The following is a 17762-nucleotide window of genomic DNA, read 5'->3' as shown; positions in this document are numbered from 1 at the left end:
GTGAAAGTTTCTACACTGCGTGGTGAGCCCAATTTAGGAAAGACGGTAAAGTGTTAAAAATGATTAGTCCTATTTTAATAATGTATTGATATTCGTGCAGAAAGAAAAATAGCATTATATAAGGGGTCTCCTCAAGATGCAGGTAAGCAACGTTATTAGAATTCACTCTTCGTCGCCATTGTTCTTCACTCTTTTCTTCAACTCTCTGTCTAACTTGAGCGTCGGAGTGCCTATGTAGGGCTATAAATGAACCAAACGTTCGTGAACAAGCTTGGTAATAGATTGTTTATGTACGTTCAATATATATAAGATCAATTAAGTAAAGAACTTTGAACAACTCGTTAAACTAAACAAACAAGTTTAAAATACATATGTGTTCATCTCGTTAATGTTTATGAACAATGTTCGTAAATAATATTTGTGAATAACATTTGTCAACAATATTCATGAATAATGTTTATTAATAAAACTCTTATTAATATGTTAAATAAATAAAATAAAATAAAATAAATAAATAAGTTTTAATTATCAAACTCAATAATTAATCAAATAAGTAAAAGTTTCAAATAATCAAATAACCTTGAATTAAGAGTTTGATAACATCTAAATGAACGAACTTTAAACCAAGCTCAAGTCAAGTTTGAGTTGAAAGTTCGATAATATCTAAATGAACCAAGCTCAAGTCAAAATTCAAAGAAGTTCAAATGCATTAAAAAAAAAACTAAGACAAGCTTAAACAATCATTTCAAAAGTTTGGTTCATTTTAAGCTCGGCTCGGCATGACTCGGTCACCTTATCAAATAAGTTTGAATACCCCAAAACTCGATTCAGCTCGATATGTTTATAGTCCTACTTGTGCCGAGACACCTTCTTGGTATGGTCACTAATATTTTTTTCTTCTAGTTCTTCTCTTTGACACACAAGCTCGATCGCTGCACCAGGTTTTTCTTGCTCGAATCTTCCCACAATCAACCTCAACGTCACCTAATCAACCCATCATCTTCTCCGATTTCAAACAGTGTCAAAAGATATTTGTAAAAAGAAGTATATCCTTTAATAAATTCCAAAATAAAGTGATACCAACAAAATTAATAGCCTCCTTCGATAAATGAGAAACAATTTGAAAGCAGATTAATTTTTTTTTCTAAAACAAAATTGGAAAAGTAAGAATATTTTATGCCCGACATAAAGCATCACTTGTAGACAATCATTAAAAATCTAATTCCTTATCTGGCAAATCCAAAACCACTAACAAAACAGAGAATTAATTAATTATTTTTCTTCGCTTTCAAGTAATTAATTAACAGATACCAACCTAAACGATTTAATTTGAGGCGTAAGAAAAGCGACATTCCATTGCTACCCCTGATGACTTAAACTTCACATTAACTAGAAATTTGGGGTGCGCAATAAGTTTTGACGGATAAAATAGTAGCAAATTACCATAAAATTCCTGCATTCAGGCTTAATTTTTTCCTCGGTCCCTGAATCAAAAACAATTTTTTTTTCACTTCCAGCATGTATTTCAAATTTCTTTCAACTCCCTAATACACATCGATATACCTAGTTATCCTTCTATCTTTCAGGTAAAAATGTACATATATTTCAAATTTCTTTCAACTCCCTAATAGATACCGATATCGATATACCTAATTACTCTTCTATCTTTCAGGTAAAAAAATTTAAAATGAAATATAATTTTTTTTAAATTCAGCACTATTTAACATGAATATAGTATATTTTTTATATTGGGAATCAATCGACAATCAATCGATTGGTCGTAAGGGAACATAAGCTCTCATTATTTTTTTATTGGTAACAAAAGTTTAAAATGAAATATAATTTTTCTTAAATTTAGCACTATTTAACTAAAATTAGGTATATTTTCTATAACATGACTTTTTTTCTACCTACTAATAGAGTGAGAGTCGTATCATTCGATTGACTTACGCTGAATTGATTGAGAGCCTAAGTGAATCCAACGATATAAGCTCCCAATCGATTGGTCAGACCGACAAAGAGTAATGCTCAATTTGATAGAAAATATATTAGGTAGATCCGTTACCTTAGCGGCCCCCCTAGTGCCGGCCCCACGGATATGGAGGGAGGTTCATGCAGGTACACAGGCCATAGGCGCATGGCGGGGTAAACTCCAAGTCGTCAGTTCCTGAGAATCGACCCCTGACCATTACGCCAGAGATATCATGCGCCCACCGTCTGCGCTACGCCCTGGGGGCATGATAGAAAATATATTAGATTCTACTTTGAATATGTTAAATTTATGAGGAATTATATCTTATTTTAGATTTATTTTATTATAGGATTAAATCTACATGGATGGACTAAATCTAATTAAGTCCATATGGATGGACTTAATTTCCATAAAGTGAACTTACATTTGATTAACACACACAATTAATTGACATTAAAAAAACTAAACTCCAATTAAGTGAGATAATGCTTAATTGCATATAAAGAGGATTTGGATTAAATGAATATGAATTTAATATGTAGATCCAATAACCCAGTTCATTAATATTGATGGACTGTTAATGAGGGATGAACTTTATGATGGATAGTCTATATAGGTTGGGTCAGGTATATAAAAGAAGAGATTGATTCAATTAGGGCATACTGAATTTTGTTCTTTTTCTCTTGCTTCTTCTCCCCCATTGAGAAGGACCTTGGGTTGTTGGATCAATCACGTGGAAGACTTCCGCCGCGCTAGTAAGAAATCCGGTAATAAGTAAGAAGCAATAACTTTGCGATGGATTTAGGTCAGCTCTTCGCTTGCTATTATTTCAATTTCAATATTCCTTTAGAGATTGATGATAGATAAATCATGTTGTAGATACATCCTTTAGTTTATTATTCTTGTATCACAATCTTTACATTTATATCTAAGAAATAAGGATAATTAGGTAAATCAGTGTAGGAAGTTGAAGTAAATAAAGTTTATAGAATAGAATAATTTTTTTGACACATGACTATGGAAGAAGTCGAATTTGTATACAGGGAATTTAGGGTTATTTACTCATAAAATTGACTAATTTAATTATCTAATATCAATTGAAAAAAATGATTAACTAAATTAAGTAACGTCGAACCTGATGCGATCGATCAAACCTTATGAAAATTTTTCACTGACCATTAGGATAAATCGAGAAGTACTTATAGAAATTCAACATTATTTGATTACAAATCCCATTGAAAAAAAATTCTTATAAATATATTGTAACTAAAAATTCAAACGTAAATATTTAAGTAATAATTAAATATCCTTCCATTCTACCGTAGCCTCCGGAGCTAAATATCAGTTGAGATAATATCATCAGTTGATTGATTAATTTTATAATTTTTTTGAATTAATCTATCCGACCACAGCTTCTTCGTGTGGCAAAAAGGTAATTTATCGAGCCGCCAATGGCCGACTGGTGAAAACATAAAATGAAAAGCACAAGAGTATTTCCGTAATTGAGGAGAACCTTCGCCCTGTCCCTCTCTCTTTCTGCCTTCGCTTTTCAAAAAGCAGCGAAACAGAGGAAAGCAACAAAAGCCAAGCGATTAAGCGAAGGAACCCACGTGCTTCGCCCTCTCCGACTCCAACGCGCCCGTAGGATCGAGAGAAGCTCCTCTTCTGCCTCTGAGCTCAAAAAGGCGACGTCTTGGATCGTCCAGCGGAGCTGCATGTGTTAAGCATGGCGGCAGTTCTTCTTCTTCTTCTTCTGTTCTTCCTTCCTTTCTCAGCTTGCTTCACTGCTCCTTACTTTGAGCGACAATCTTCCTTAACAGGTATCAATCTTTCTCTTTTCTGCGTCTTTGAGGCAGAAAAGGGAAAAAAAAAGTATTTTTTGAGTGTAGTGTACTTGATTTCCATGGTCTGAAAGCTTTTGTTTTGCTAAAACTATGGACGATTCGCATAGGTGGAGGGTTTCAAATACAGAGGAGGTCCGCCACCGAGGCGCCGGCGGCGACCAATCTCACACTGGACAATAACTCCTTCGTCTTGGCCGCTCAGAGAACGCATAGGAAAGATCCTTTGGATGGGTTCAGCCGATACCCTGGTGGTTGGAATATCAGCGAACTCCATTACTGGGCTGTGAGCTCTTTCACCCCCTTCTGTTTCCTCCTGTTTTCTTTCTTTCGCCTCTTGATCGATTCCTGCACCGCATCTCCGTGTTTATGCTCGTAAGTCTGTCGGATACACGGCCGCCCCACTGTTCTCGATCGCTTTGGCGTGGTTCGTCGGCTTTGGGCTTGTCTTGCTTCTCATCTGTTGCTGGTTCGTCTGTTGCCGTCGCCGGAGTTACTCCTATTCTCGCACCGCGTACGCGCTGTCCCTTATCCTGCTCGTGTTCTTCACCTGTGCTGCAATGTAAGAACAATCGATCTCAGTTTAGATTCGTCTGATTTAGAACTTCACAAGCTGAGCTATGGTGTATCTGCACAGAATTGGATGTGTAGTTCTGTACAAAGGACAGGGGAAGTTCCACAGCAGCACTTATAGCACCATGGACTATGTAGTCGGTCAGGCGAACTTAACGGTAGAACACCTTCGTAACTTCTCCGATAGCTTGTCAGATGCGAAGAAGATCACAGTGGCTCAGGTGCTCCTTCCCTCCAACGTCCGGGGAGACATTGATGCCATTGAAGCAAGGGTTAACTCGTCTGCAACCCAACTTGCCAATCGAACACTTGACAACTCAAGGAAGATCCGGCGCGTGCTAGATAGAGTGTATGGTCATTTAAATGTCGTCTTCAAGTTCGATATGCTAAACTTTTCCTTCGAAGGAGCAACAATAAGCTCTACTCATGCCTTGCAGGAGATTGGATTTGATCATAATTGCTGCAGTGATGCTTCTCTTGGCATTTGTAGGATTCAGTTAGTATCTTATTTTGCAAGGGGGTCTATAGTTTTCCTGTTAGCTTGTTTATTGATTTCGAGCTACTTTACTGTGCAGTGCTCTCTGTACTTGGATTGCAGTACATTGTCTCCATGTATGTGATACAACTTCACCATCAGCTACTTGTTGCCATTTTGAATCTTCTCATACTATTTCAGTGCTCATAAGTTGCAACTTTGTTGGTTTATTGCAGTTTAGTGGTGGTTGGGTGGATCCTAGTGACTGGCACATTCATTCTGTGTGGTGTCTTCCTTATACTACACAAGTAAGTTCATTACAATACTTGTTTGATACATATGCAAGCAACTTGTTTTCATCTTTTAGATACTGGATTATGACACTGAAACAGAAATTGGAATTGCAACGATGCTTGAAACTACTTTTCTCGGTATCTAGTAGGCGAAAATGTATGACAAGTATCGTTTAAAGATACTTAAATGGGAATTTAACTCTAGAAAAGAAAGTATGAAGAGTTGTCTATGTAAAGTTCATGTTCTTAGTATAGAATTGAGTGATCTATTCCAATTTTTTACTAGTGTGGTGGCTGATACATGTGTTGCGATGAATGAGTGGGTCGAGCATCCGCATGCTCATACAGCTCTCGACGATATCCTTCCTTGTGTTGATGTTGCCACTGCCAATGAATCCTTGTATCGAAGCAGGGAAGTCACATTCCAGCTAGTTGATGTCGTCAATCAGGTGATTGCCAATGTTTCTAATAGGAACTTTCCTCCTCAAGCGACACCGCTATACTATAATCAGTCCGGTCCATTGATGCCTCTTCTCTGCAACCCGAACATGCCCGACTTAAGTGCCCGCTCATGCTTTCCCGGAGAAGTGGACTTTAACAATGCGACGCAGGTAAAGCGATTGAACACATGACTATTTTGTTTGGCTCAATCAAAATGATGCGAGAAGTGACTTCTTTGTGGTGCAGGTGTGGAAAGGCTACATTTGCCAAACTACAATTGTATCTGGTTCCGAGGTTTGTACATCGGTTGGCCGCATCACTCCGAGCATATATCGCCAAATGGCTGCTGCCGTAAATGTCAGTGGTGGGTTATACTACAATGTGCCGTTCCTCACCCAGCTAGAAGACTGCACTTTTGTGCGGGAAACCTTCACGGCGATAAACCGAAACAATTGCCCTGATCTGGAGAGCAACAGCAAGCTGGTGTACATAGGCCTGGTGATGGTTTCGGGCGCGGTGATGCTGTCCTTGATTTTCTGGGTGATCTACGCGAGGGAGAGGCGCCATCGCAAGCACAACAAACAGTTAGCGGTGCGATCAGGGCTGCCACAACCGCTAGAAAAGGGACCTTAAAGTTTCTTTGAATTCTCTTCACAATCAATGTAAAGTTTGTTGGTGATGATCAAAATAGCAATGAGATTTCATGTATGTTAGGGAAGTGTAAGATCTACAGATTGCCTCAGTTTTCAGAGTGCTGATTTGTTGTTAATACATCGTAATCCGTTAACACCGGGGACTTGGTACACTTAACAGCATGTCATGAATGAAATAATCAAATAAATAGCATAAAACCCAATGATACATTTACACGAGCATCTTTGTTGATGCAATTTAAGAAATAAATAGCATGCAAATTAGTCAGAAGAAGAGAGTCTGTCCTAAAACAACTCAAGGATAAACAATCAGGGAACTTAAAGCCGATTCAGCACAGGGCAAGTAAACCTGCTTTGAAGGCAAAAATTGAACAGTTGCTGTACAAGAGTCGAGCAGCAGCAATTTGGAGAACACAAGTTGGTCGGCATGTATCAATCAACGAACATCACACTGGCTGTATGAAGGACGACGTCAGGGATTCCGAGATTTGGGACAAAGGCCCTTGCTGCTGAGCCAGTTCATGGATGTCCCTTATGATGTCGAAAACAGCATCAGGTTGAGCCAGTTTCAGGGCATTTTCTGACATTTTCTTCAGCTCCTCTGACTCAGAACTGAACCAGCGAGCAACAAGGGTAGCTGTTTGCTTTGAGCTTTTGGAGAATACCCCAGCTCCATTCTCGACAACGTAAGGGACATTGCCAACCTCCTACAAGATGAAGAATGGTTTCCGCAATAGTTATGACAAAGATACTCCTCTTAAAGATTGGCTGTGAGTTCTATTTAATATTTACTACCACAATCATACTGCCTAGCATCTGAATTTAATGAGGGAATTAGAACTCCAATTCATAAAAATTTATGGATGCAAAAATCTGTTCAAATGCATGTCTGATGAGAGTCAATATTTTGTGTTGTCGGGTTAAGCAAGGCCAAAACAATAAATCAATTTTGTGGCTTCAATTCAAAGAATTATGTTGTGATGAAAATGTAATGCTGTTGATTTGTTAAAGTTTGTCAATCTATACATAGGAAAATTGAGATTTGAACAACTTATTCGAAACAAACCTGTCCAGGAATAAAATCATTTAGGATAATAGGAAGACCCCTTATCAAAGCCTCAGCAATTGTACCAGGTCCAGCCTAACAATATGGAGAAACTGGAAAGATCAGCATGAAAACAGAGTGATTAAGAAGAAAAAAAGGTAGCTAATAGAGGATGACATGCTAATACTTTTGTTATAATGCAATCACAAGCTCCCATCCATTTCTCCATTTGTGTTACAAATCCATTTACCTGTCATCAGCAATCAAGCCCTAAGTTAGATCAAACAAATAGAAATTTAAATGAAGATTAATGTCGATCCCTCTCAGTAACCAATTATTTAGGTACCTTCACAGGTATCTTCCACTGCATATCTTGTAGTGCATCTCTTAAAGTTTGATTTCGGCCACAAATGACAACTAGTTGCCCGATCGGTTCACCATGCTCTTTGTTGAATAGTGATTCACCAAGGGCCTTTGCTGTCTTCTTAACTGGTCCCATTCCCTCACCCCCTCCCATGAGTAGGACTGCAGGAAGCTCAGGATTCATCTCAAGTTCTTGTCTCAATTCACCCTGTCGTTAAACAAAGACAACTAAATCTCCACAAGGAAGAGAAATAGGCAGGTGTAGAGAGATTTGATGACAAACCTTGACTAGAACTGCATGACAAAAGGAAGGTCGAATTGGCAAACCAAATACCCGGATTTGCCAAGGTTCTAGGCCATCCAGAGAAGCCCTCTTTGCAACTTCCTCAGAAGGGCAATAGCATCTATTGACACCAACATGGAACCTGAACAGGGTAATGGTGCTCCAATTTGAATAAGGGTAATGATGAGAGGTTGTTTGACATTTGAACTAAATGGAAAAATGAATCCTTGACATGGATACTTAAAACTCACCAGGTGGGGTGGCAAGTGTTGAGGTCTGTAATTACGGTAATAAAAACAACTTTCTTCTGAAGGTTCTGCCATTTCAGCACCCACAAAGGGATGTGCTGCATGAGGGGATGGACACTGATAATTATATCAGGCTTATACTTCTTCAAACCAGCTTCCACCTTCCTTCACTCAAAAGTGTAAAAGAATTAGTTTGATACATTTGTTTAATGAAATTATTATGAACATATAGAGTCTTTTCCAGAAACTTAAAATTCGAAATTAATATCTGAGGTGAATAACAATCAAATGAAGTAAGACCCAGAAGAAGTGCAAAACCCTTAAACAGCAAATTGGATAACAAAGACATGAATTATATTAGTCTCAAAGTCTAGGAGAAGCATAAAAAATTTGGAATTCAATGAATACAACTTAAACCTTCAAAGAAGAGAACTAATGAAAAGGGGTACTTTGGTTTGTAAAAGAAGTTCCCAGACTCAAATCGTTGACTTAACTAGACTGAATTCCTTTTTTTTCAAAGAAAATGAATTAATTTGACCGAGTCGCTGACAATGAATATCCAGTGGTAGACGACTAGTCATGGGAGTTGCATTGCATTTAGGTATGTAAACTGTAAAGTTGACTCAGGATCATTTATAAGTCATGGGGAAAACGAAAACAGTGGCTTACTTAGCATAGAAGGATCCAATGGCGGCCAGATAGAGATTATGAACCCAACGAGGAGACGTACTGTGAAAGGCTACCTTCCAGAGCTGGGCGTGCTTAACCAAGAACTTATAGGACCTCTCCATGTCATTAAGAGGCCATCCGGCGTGCTCCATAAACAAATCCTTCACGAGGACCTGCACAAGGAAGAACAATTGCACACTCAAAGCAACATGTTTCTCGCTGACTCACGCATTGTTTGATTACGTTTTCTTGTCACAAAAAAATTGACTAAAGAAGTCATACAAATGAATCGGAACAGAGGTAGGTTAGATCTGACTACAAGGCGTTTGGGGAAACCAAACCGAGAAGCAGATCGAAGAAAGGGGGCAGCTTTCTTCGAATAGCGACATCAAGAAAAGAGGGAGAAACACTACCTTGTACTCATCTCCGTATTCAATCCGAAACGCGTCGCGGATGGCTTCGGCGGAAGCTCGGTGCCCTCCTCCGGTGTCGCTCATCAGGATGAGCACGTTCTTGGCCCGATCGGCCCCGATCTGGGCCATCTCCATGGTGCCTTCCTCCTCCTCCCAGAAACCGACGTCTCCGTCGTCGCCCCCGATACTGCTGCCACTTCCCTCGTTGCCGCCCCACGAGAGGCTCTTCTGCTTCCGCCTCTGCTGTTGCTGGGCCTGGTAAGCGAGCACGGACTGTATCACCACCTCCCCGATCGTCCGCCGTGGCGGCGCCACCGACGCCGCCATGGGTATACGCTGAGCAGCAAAGAGAGCAGCACCGTTGGGCACACGAGAAGTGGGATCGGCGGAGGGGATCGAAGGAGGTTCGGTCGACAAATTATTGGCGTTGGTTGGAGGCGTGGAGCTCGACAGCGACCAAGCTGGAAAAGCGGATACACTGAAATTATTGTCGTCTTTTTTTATTTAAGGAAATTTATTAGACCCTTTTAAATATGAAATGGAAGGGAATATTCTAGATACCTTCTCAACCGCTTCGGATCCTCTCTCTAAAACTTCGCACTCAGAAAATCATAAAGATATGAACAGTTTGACATATACAAAATACGTGCATATCTCTCCCAAATATCAACAGTAGTAATTCTGTGCCTTAAGGCTACGTAATGTAATTAAATTTTAATGTAATGTATATTATTATGTTTGATAATGTAAAATATGTAGGATCCTGTGATAATTTTGATGTAATCAATCAAGTTGGTTAGGTCTTGCGTTTTATCTGAACCCTGTGTCTGAGTGTACAGGAGCTTAGAAGCGCAGAAAGTCGAGCGGAAGACGTAGGAGAAGGACAGCACGGGAGGGGAGCCGACGGGCTCGGTGCGTCCGAAGGATGAGAGAGCTGCAGAAGAGTATACCCGGTGGGCGTAAAAAGCATGCCCGGTGTTCGAGGGACGTAAAGCCAGGACGGAAGACTGCTCGAGGAGAAGGTCGGGAATTGGGTTCGGATGAGCCCTATTCCGGTAGGCCGCAATCACCCAAGGAGTCGAACCGGAGCAAGTCAACTGAAAGTTGACTTGTCAACGGTTCAGTCGACCGAACCCCATGATCGGTCGACTGAACCCCGATCCTCAGAAGACCAACCGCTAGTGACACGTCAGAAGCCACGTCAGCAAGCCAGCCGTTGGGGGACTGATCGGTCGACCGAACCTCTTGATCGGTCGACCGAACCAATGGTTATCCGAGACCAAGTCGAGCACTCTGATCGGGCCAACTCAGCTGGAGACCGTTGGCCGATCGGTCGACCGAACACAAGGATCGGTCGACCGAACCAAGCTCGATCCACAGAGACTGCACCTGGACGGAAGACTGGGCAGGTACAGCAGGTTCGGTCGACCGAACCTGGGTATCGATCGACCAATCCCTCTCGAGTCAAAACCTGATCCTGAAGATTAGGTCATCCGATAAGCTCTAGAACCCCTATATAAAGGTGGGTCTCGGGCAGCTTTAGAAGACAACGAATTGATACGAAAAAGTAACTTTGCAATTCCTGTTTAAACAACCTCTGTGCCTTCAAAAGTGTAAAAGACTTCTCCGCCTTCAGAGAAGGAATTTTCTTATTGCGCTTTTCATCGCCCTGGATTAACAACCCTCTTGGTTGTAACCAGGTTAAAACTCTGAGTTTTATTTCCTTTCTGTCTTTTTGCTTTAGTTATTAAGTGTTGCTTTATTTTAAGAGTTGGAAAGCTATGAGGAGGGTTATTTTTACTTGCAGGCAATTCACCTCTCTCTTGCCGGTCCCCGCTGCACCAACAAGTGGTATCAGAGCCTGACTACCTCAGAAGGACTAACCGCCGTCTAAAGCACTAAGATCAAGACAATGGTCGGCTCGAACATTCATCCCCCGAAGTTCGACGGAGATTTCGCTACATAGAAGTGAAAAATGGAGGTATTCTTTAAAACAGACTTTGATATTTTAATTACTATGAAATATGGTTTTGCAGCTCCTAAAGACAAAGAAGAAAACACCTGGAGCAAGAAGGAGCAAGCCGATTTCGTCGCCCACGGAAAAACTGAATTCCACCTCCTCAGCATTCTGCCACCTCAGGAGGTAAGTCGGATCGGAAGCTACAACTCAGCGAAAGATCTCTGGGAGAAATTCCTGGAGCTTCACGAAGGTACCTCTGAAGCGAAGCTGGCGCGGCGCGACATCCTCCGGACACAACTAACAAACCTCCGGATGAACAACGGCGAGAAGGTAGCGCAACTCCAAGCGAGAATCAAGGAGCTGATAATGCAACTAACGAACCTTGGAGAAGAAGTAACCAACCGGGATTCCATCCGATACGCGCTCAATGCCTTCTCGAGGACTTCAGAATGGGCGTCCTTAGTAGATGCTTACTACATCTATAAGAACTTTGAGGTAAGTAGTTTAGAAAACTTGTTTTCAACTTTCGAACTTCACGAGTCTCGACTTGTAGAAAAACCAGTAGAAAAGTCGAACATCAACGTTGCCCTACAAGCTGAAAAGGACGATCCCGACTCCGAAGCATCAATCGACGAAAACGAAGCTGCGTTAATGGTAAGACGTTTTAATAAGTTTTTTAAATCTAACAAGTTTAGATCGCAGTCAAGTAAACATCATCAAAAAGAAAGGACAGTCCGGTGCTACAATTGCAATGAAGAAGGGCACATCAAGGATGATTGCCTAAAATTGAAGAGCAAACAGAAAGATAAGGAAATAAGCAAGAGGCCAGCTCGACCAAAGCACAAAAACCTGAAGGCGACATGGGACGACTCTTCATCCTCCGAGTCAGAAGTCGAAGTATTCTCAGGATTAGCTCTACTAGCTAACCATCAGCCAGAAGAAGAGTCAAGCTCAGGGATAAGCATCGATGAAGGGGGAGGAACATCAGAAGAGGAAAGCTGCAGTGAAGGGGGAGCCTCACCAAATCAGGTAAGTCAGATACGCAATCTTACCCCTACTCAGTCCTTTCGTTTTATTAAAGCACTTTCTAAAGAGTTAGATAAATTTGAAAAGGAAAATAAAAATTTGAAATTAGAAAATGCAAAGTTAAAAAATGAAATTCTAGAACTGAAATCGATGCATGTTTAAAAGTAAATATTTTTTCAAAATAAAAAATAAAGTTATATGGAAAATTAAACTGGTATGTTAAACATCATCAGAGTCAAATTAGGAAAATACCAAAAAACTATGTATCACCTAAATTCCTGATTAATTCAGTATGAAGGAACCTCTATTGGGTTCCAAAATCTGTGCTAAACTAATCTCTTAAAATTAAAAGCTTTATAGAGAGAAAATTAAACATTTTCTTTATGAATGATTTGTCTAAGGAAGTGGTTGTTGCTCTAATAACCAAGAAGGCCTAGTGTCTCGCCACGACCTGGAAGCTGAAATATTGAAATAAAAATGTTTAATTAACTTTCTGAAAAAACATTAAAAGTAGAATTAAAATGCTTTGAAAGTGTACAAAATTTTTTTTGATTGACTTTACTAAGTTTTGGATTTTTGGAAATTTTTAACTTAGAAAATATATTTTAACTTAAAAAAAATATCATAACACTTGAATAATGCTTTGAAATATTATTCAAATAATGTTTCTTCATTTTACTTAAAAATTCCTTTTGAAAATTCTAAGAAATTATTTTGCTTAGAAATTTTTTCCTATCTTAAGAACTTGCTTCCCCGTTTTTGCTGTGATCAAAGGGGGAGAGAAAAGTACAAGTTTAGGGGGAGTTAGGAAATTAAAACTTAAAATTTTAATATTTTTTCCCAAAATGTGTTGCAATTTATTTATTACAAATTTATGCTATAATTGTTAGTTTAGTAATTTTCTTAAAATTACGTTTGTCTATTTTTAACCCTAACTTGAACTTGGGTTGATGCACATCAAAAAGAGGGAGATTGTAGGACCCCGTGGTAGTTTTGATGTGATCAACCAAGTTGATTAGGTCCTGCGTTTTGTCTGAACCCTGTGTCTGAGTGTGCAGGAGCTTAGGAGTGTAGGAAGTCGAGCGGAAGAAGCGGCTAACGAGAAGGACAGCACGGGAAGGGAGCCGACAGGCTCGGTGCATCCGAAGGACGAGAGAGCTGCGGAAGAGTACACCCAGTGGGCGTGAAGAGCATGCGCGGTGTTTGAGGGACGTAAAGCCGGGACGGAAGACTGCTCGAGGAGAAGGCCGGGAATTGGGTTCGGGTGAGCCCTATTCCGGTAGGCCGCAATCACCCAAGGAGCCGAACGGGAGCAAGTCAACTGAAAGTTGACTTGTCAACGGTTCGGTCGATCGAAGCCCATGATCGGTCGACCGAACCTCGATCCTCAGAAGACCAACCGCTGGTGACACGTCAGAAGCCACGTCAGCAAGCCAACCGTTGGGGGATTGATCAATCGACCGAACCTCTTGATCGGTCGACCAAACCAACGGTTATCCGAGACCAAGTCGAGCACTCTGATCGGGCCAACTCAGCTGGAGACCGTTGGCCGATCGATCGACCGAACACAAGGATCGGTCGACTGAACCAAGCTCGATCCACAGAGACTGCACCTGGACGGAAGACTGGGTAGGTACAGCAGGTTCGGTCGACCGAACCTGGGGATCGGTCGACCGAACCTGGGGATCGGTCGACCGATCCCTCTCGAGTCAAAACCTGATCCCGAAGATCAGGTCATCCGATAAGCTCTAGAACCCCTATATAAAAGTGGGTCTCGGGTAGCTTTAGAAGACAACAAATTGATGTGAAAAAGCAACTCTGCAATTCTTGTTTAAGCAACCTCTGTGCCTTCAAAAGTGTAAAAGGCTTCTCTGCTTTTAGGGAAGGAGTTTTCTTATTGCGCTTTTCATCGCCCTGGATTAACAACCCTCTTGGTTGTAACCAGGTTAAAACTCTGAGTTTTATTTCCTTTCTGTTTTTTTGGTTTAGTTATTAAGTGTTGCTTTATTTTAAGAGTTGGGAAGCTTTGAGGAGGGTTATTTTTACTTGCAGGCAATTCATCCCCTTCTTGTCGGTCCCCGCTGCACCAACAAAACATATAATCTTTAATTATCGATTATATTATTATAAAATAATAAAAATATCTTAAGATCTTTATCGAAGATGACGGTCGATGGCGGTGACCATCGCACCTCTACCGGAGGCGGCGATTGGCGTCGGTGGCTGGTGGTCGACGGCAGTGTCCGATGGTGCCCGGAGGTGGCTGCGGTCGACGGCAGCCCGACAACGAAGGCTAGTGACTATGGAAGCGATGTCGGTGACCGATTGATGCCGAAAATCGACTAGGGGTATATTTGATATTTAAATTTTAGTGAAACTATGATCTCATAATGTAATCGGATTACATAGTATTTACCTTGTAATCCAGATTACAAAACTCTATTACCTTTTGATTACATTACATTACAACTTTCAAACTGTACCAAATAAAATAATCGATATTATAATACAATCTTGATTAGATTACAAGGCAGATTACTTCTTACCAAATGTAGTCTAAATCCTTTCCGAAATGAACCCTTCGACTCTCTCCGTCGACTGTCGTCGGTAGCTCTGGCTCCATTCCCTCACGAAATCGACGGCATCCAACAGCAAGAAAACTCCATCCCCTCCCTCTGTCGACGATCGACAGCAGCTCTAGCTCCGTTCCCTCTAGAAGTAGACCACATCAGCTCCAACTCAGTACCTTTCTTCCTCCCCCTCTCTCCCCTTCTCTAGGCGCGGTCGGCCAAGGACCGTGTCTTTGGCCAACCGCGACCGGCTAGCTAGCTGTAGTCAGCTGGTTGGCCGTAGCCGGCTAGCTGGTCGTAGTCGGCTGACTGGCTGTAGCCGACTGGCTGTAGCCGACTGGCTGGCCGTGTCATTTAATTTCCTTCATCTATATTCATTGATATATCATTGTTGTTCTCTATGCCTATGTTAGAGTTTTGTTGTTCTCGATTACACTACTACTACGTAAGTTCTACAATACCAAATCATGCATAGTTTCTTACTTGCTATGGTAGCAATTCCAATGGTTTGAAACTTCAGTTATGTCTTCAATAATCAGTCATTTAGCCAATGACACTTAAAACTTTTATTCCTAGATTTTATTTGCACGAAGTTAAACTTGTGATAATTATCATTTTCTTTTGATTTGCGCTAATTTATTATTAATAACTTAGGCTTTCTTACTATTTCTCAACATGCTTGGAAAAATATTTTTTCTTTTCTAACTATACTAAAACTTGTGATAATTATCATAATTATATCATATATGTAAGGTGTAACAGTTTTGTTATTTTTTTCAAAAAAAATAAAATAAAATGAAAGATATAACATCAATACCCTAGCTCATTCCCTAATTTTTGAAATTAACAATATCTTTGTAATTACGAAGTACATGAAGTTTACTAGCAGGTGAACAATATTTGTTCATGTTTATACAGTTCATAAATTCTAGTTGCACATTAAGTTAAAATCATTCCTTTGGAATGCTCTATATTTTGTCACTTCAATACCATCTATGTGATTCATTAAAAATATTTTAAATATTGTAATCTAATTTCTTGCAAATTGGATTAATTTTATTTCACTCCAAACAGTATTATCTAATTTGGGATTCTGATGAGGTTCTCCTAATTAACTTTAGTATAGGATATTGTTACCCATTTTATGAATAGATGGTAAATCAAGTTTTTGACATACAATATGATACGGGTTACGTTAGATGAGTCAAGCAAGTGAAGGAGAAATGCAAGTCTAGAAAGATAGGAGAGATATAATCATCGGTCGAGCAAAAGCTGAGTGATCGCCACTATGTATGCTCGACCGGGCAAAGTCCGCCCGAGCATAAAGGCCTTTAACCTTATATAATATTCTCTCAGTATCGTACCGGTTGACCGCAGGTCAAGTGAGCGCCCCCGTGCTCGTACATGCTCGGTCGGACAAAGCCCGTTCGAGCATAAAGACCTTTAGTCTTATATAATATTCTCTCAGCATCGTACCGGCCGACCGCAGGTCGAGTGAGCGCTCCTGCACTTGTACATGCTCGGCCGGGCAAAGCCCGTCTGAGTAATATTCTCTCAGTATCGTATCGGGCGACTGAAGGCCAAGTGAGCGCCCCCGCGCTCATACATGCTCGATCGGGCAAATCCCGTCCGAGCATAAAGGTCTTTAGCCTTATATAATATTCTCTCAGTATCGTACCGATCGACCGCAAGCCGAGTGAGCGCCCCCGCGCTCGTACATGCTCGGTCGGGCAAAGCCCGTCCAAGCATAAAGGCCTTTAGCCTTATATAATATTCTCTCAGTATCGTACCGGCTGACCGCAGGCCGAGGGAGCACCCCCGCACTCATACATGCTCTGCCGGGCAAAGCCCGTCCGAGAATAAAGGCCTTTAGACTTATATAATATTCTCTCTGTATCCTACCGACCGACCGCAGGCCGAGTGAGCGCCCCCGCGCTCATACATGCTTGACCGGGAAAAGCCCGCACCCGAGCATAAAGATCCTTTAGCCTTATATAATATTCTCTCAGTATCGTACCGGCCGACTGCAGGCCGAGTGAGCGACCACGCGCTCGTACATGCTCGGTCGAGCTAAGCCCGCCCGAGTATAAAGAAAGGATCAACAAAATGTATTCTTAACAACATATACGGCCGACTTGAGTGATCGACCGAGATATATTTAAACAGGAAGCATTCTTAATATTATATACGACAGACTTGAATGACCGATCGAGATATATTTAATAGAAAGCATTCTTAACGACATATATGATCAACTTCAATGACTGACCGAGAAATATTCAGCAGGAAGTATTCTTAATATCATGTACGACCGGTTTGAATGATCGACCGAGATATATTCAGCAAGAAGCATTCTTAACATCATATATGACCGGTTTGAACGACCGGCCGAGATATATTCAGCAGGAACTATTCTTAACAACATGTATGGACGGCTTGAATGACCGACCGAGTTATACTCAGCAAGAAGCATTCTTAACAGTATATACGACCAGCTTGAACGACCAGCGGGATATATTTTGCATGAGTTATTCTTAACAGTATATATGACCGATTGGAACGGCCGGCTGAGACATATTTCACAAAAGGTATTCTGAACAGTATATACGGCCGGCTCGAACGATCGACCAAGACGTATTCAATAAGGGGCATTCCTAATAGTATACACGGTCGGCTCGAATGATCAGCCGAAATATGATTAACAGAATATTTGGTGGAAAATATTTTCTAGAAGCTTCTTTAATCATGATGACGTGTTATAAACGACAAAACGGGTACATCTGGGGTACAAACAAGATTCCTTAAAGGTTTATTGCACGAAGTATAGAGGATGACTTCATCTCTTAACAAACTCTATCGAACCGGAGACCACTTCACTATTACGGAGGTCACGTGAGGTGATATAAAAAGGAGGATCTTCTCCGTTGGTCAGGTACG

The 17762-nt window shown here is 40.8% G+C and overlaps 2 protein-coding genes across 2 annotated transcripts; one reads left to right on the top strand and one right to left on the bottom strand.

The window, feature by feature from the left end:
• The first annotated feature begins 3508 nt into the window (after positions 1–3508).
• On the top strand, positions 3509–6400 carry LOC122002491. The gene is made up of 9 exons (XM_042557681.1): positions 3509–3792; positions 3924–4099; positions 4194–4375; positions 4451–4735; positions 4824–4882; positions 4962–4998; positions 5098–5169; positions 5441–5765; positions 5842–6400. Exons 1-9 carry the CDS (start codon positions 3699–3701, stop codon positions 6226–6228), a joined length of 1617 nt encoding a protein of 538 aa, XP_042413615.1. The 5' UTR covers positions 3509–3698; the 3' UTR covers positions 6229–6400.
• Positions 6401–6410: 10 nt separating this feature from the next.
• Positions 6411–9763, bottom strand: LOC122002492 (probable monogalactosyldiacylglycerol synthase 3, chloroplastic). The gene is made up of 8 exons (XM_042557682.1): positions 9270–9763; positions 8857–9029; positions 8191–8352; positions 7940–8081; positions 7640–7864; positions 7481–7543; positions 7315–7389; positions 6411–6955 (listed from the first exon to the last, which is right to left on the bottom strand). The coding sequence occupies exons 1-8, from the start codon at positions 9594–9596 to the stop codon at positions 6695–6697; spliced, it is 1428 nt and encodes a 475-aa protein (XP_042413616.1). The 5' UTR covers positions 9597–9763; the 3' UTR covers positions 6411–6694.
• Positions 9764–17762: the final 7999 nt, after the last annotated feature.

The sequence above is a fragment of the Zingiber officinale genome, chromosome 7A (assembly GCF_018446385.1).
Source record: "Zingiber officinale cultivar Zhangliang chromosome 7A, Zo_v1.1, whole genome shotgun sequence".
NCBI classification, from domain to species: Eukaryota; Viridiplantae; Streptophyta; class Magnoliopsida; order Zingiberales; family Zingiberaceae; genus Zingiber; species Zingiber officinale.
This window is presented reverse-complemented; position numbering and strand designations above follow the sequence as displayed.

What these genes read in the sequence shown, in the direction of transcription:
- LOC122002491 (XM_042557681.1), top strand. Translation starts at nt 3,699, where the DNA reads ATGGCGGCAGTTCTTCTTCTTCTTCTTCTGTTCTTCCTTCCTTTCTCA. An exon ending in GCGACAATCTTCCTTAACAG is followed by an intron (nt 3,793 to 3,923) that starts GTATCAATCTTT and finishes CGATTCGCATAG; the next exon opens with GTGGAGGGTTTCAAATACAG. An exon ending in ACTTTAACAATGCGACGCAG is followed by an intron (nt 5,766 to 5,841) that starts GTAAAGCGATTG and finishes TTTGTGGTGCAG; the next exon opens with GTGTGGAAAGGCTACATTTG.
- LOC122002492 (XM_042557682.1), bottom strand. Translation starts at nt 9,596, where the DNA reads ATGGCGGCGTCGGTGGCGCCGCCACGGCGGACGATCGGGGAGGTGGTG. An exon ending in AACACTTGCCACCCCACCTG is followed by an intron (nt 8,082 to 8,190) that starts GTGAGTTTTAAG and finishes TACCCTGTTCAG; the next exon opens with GTTCCATGTTGGTGTCAATA. An exon ending in GTCATGCAGTTCTAGTCAAG is followed by an intron (nt 7,865 to 7,939) that starts GTTTGTCATCAA and finishes GTTTAACGACAG; the next exon opens with GGTGAATTGAGACAAGAACT.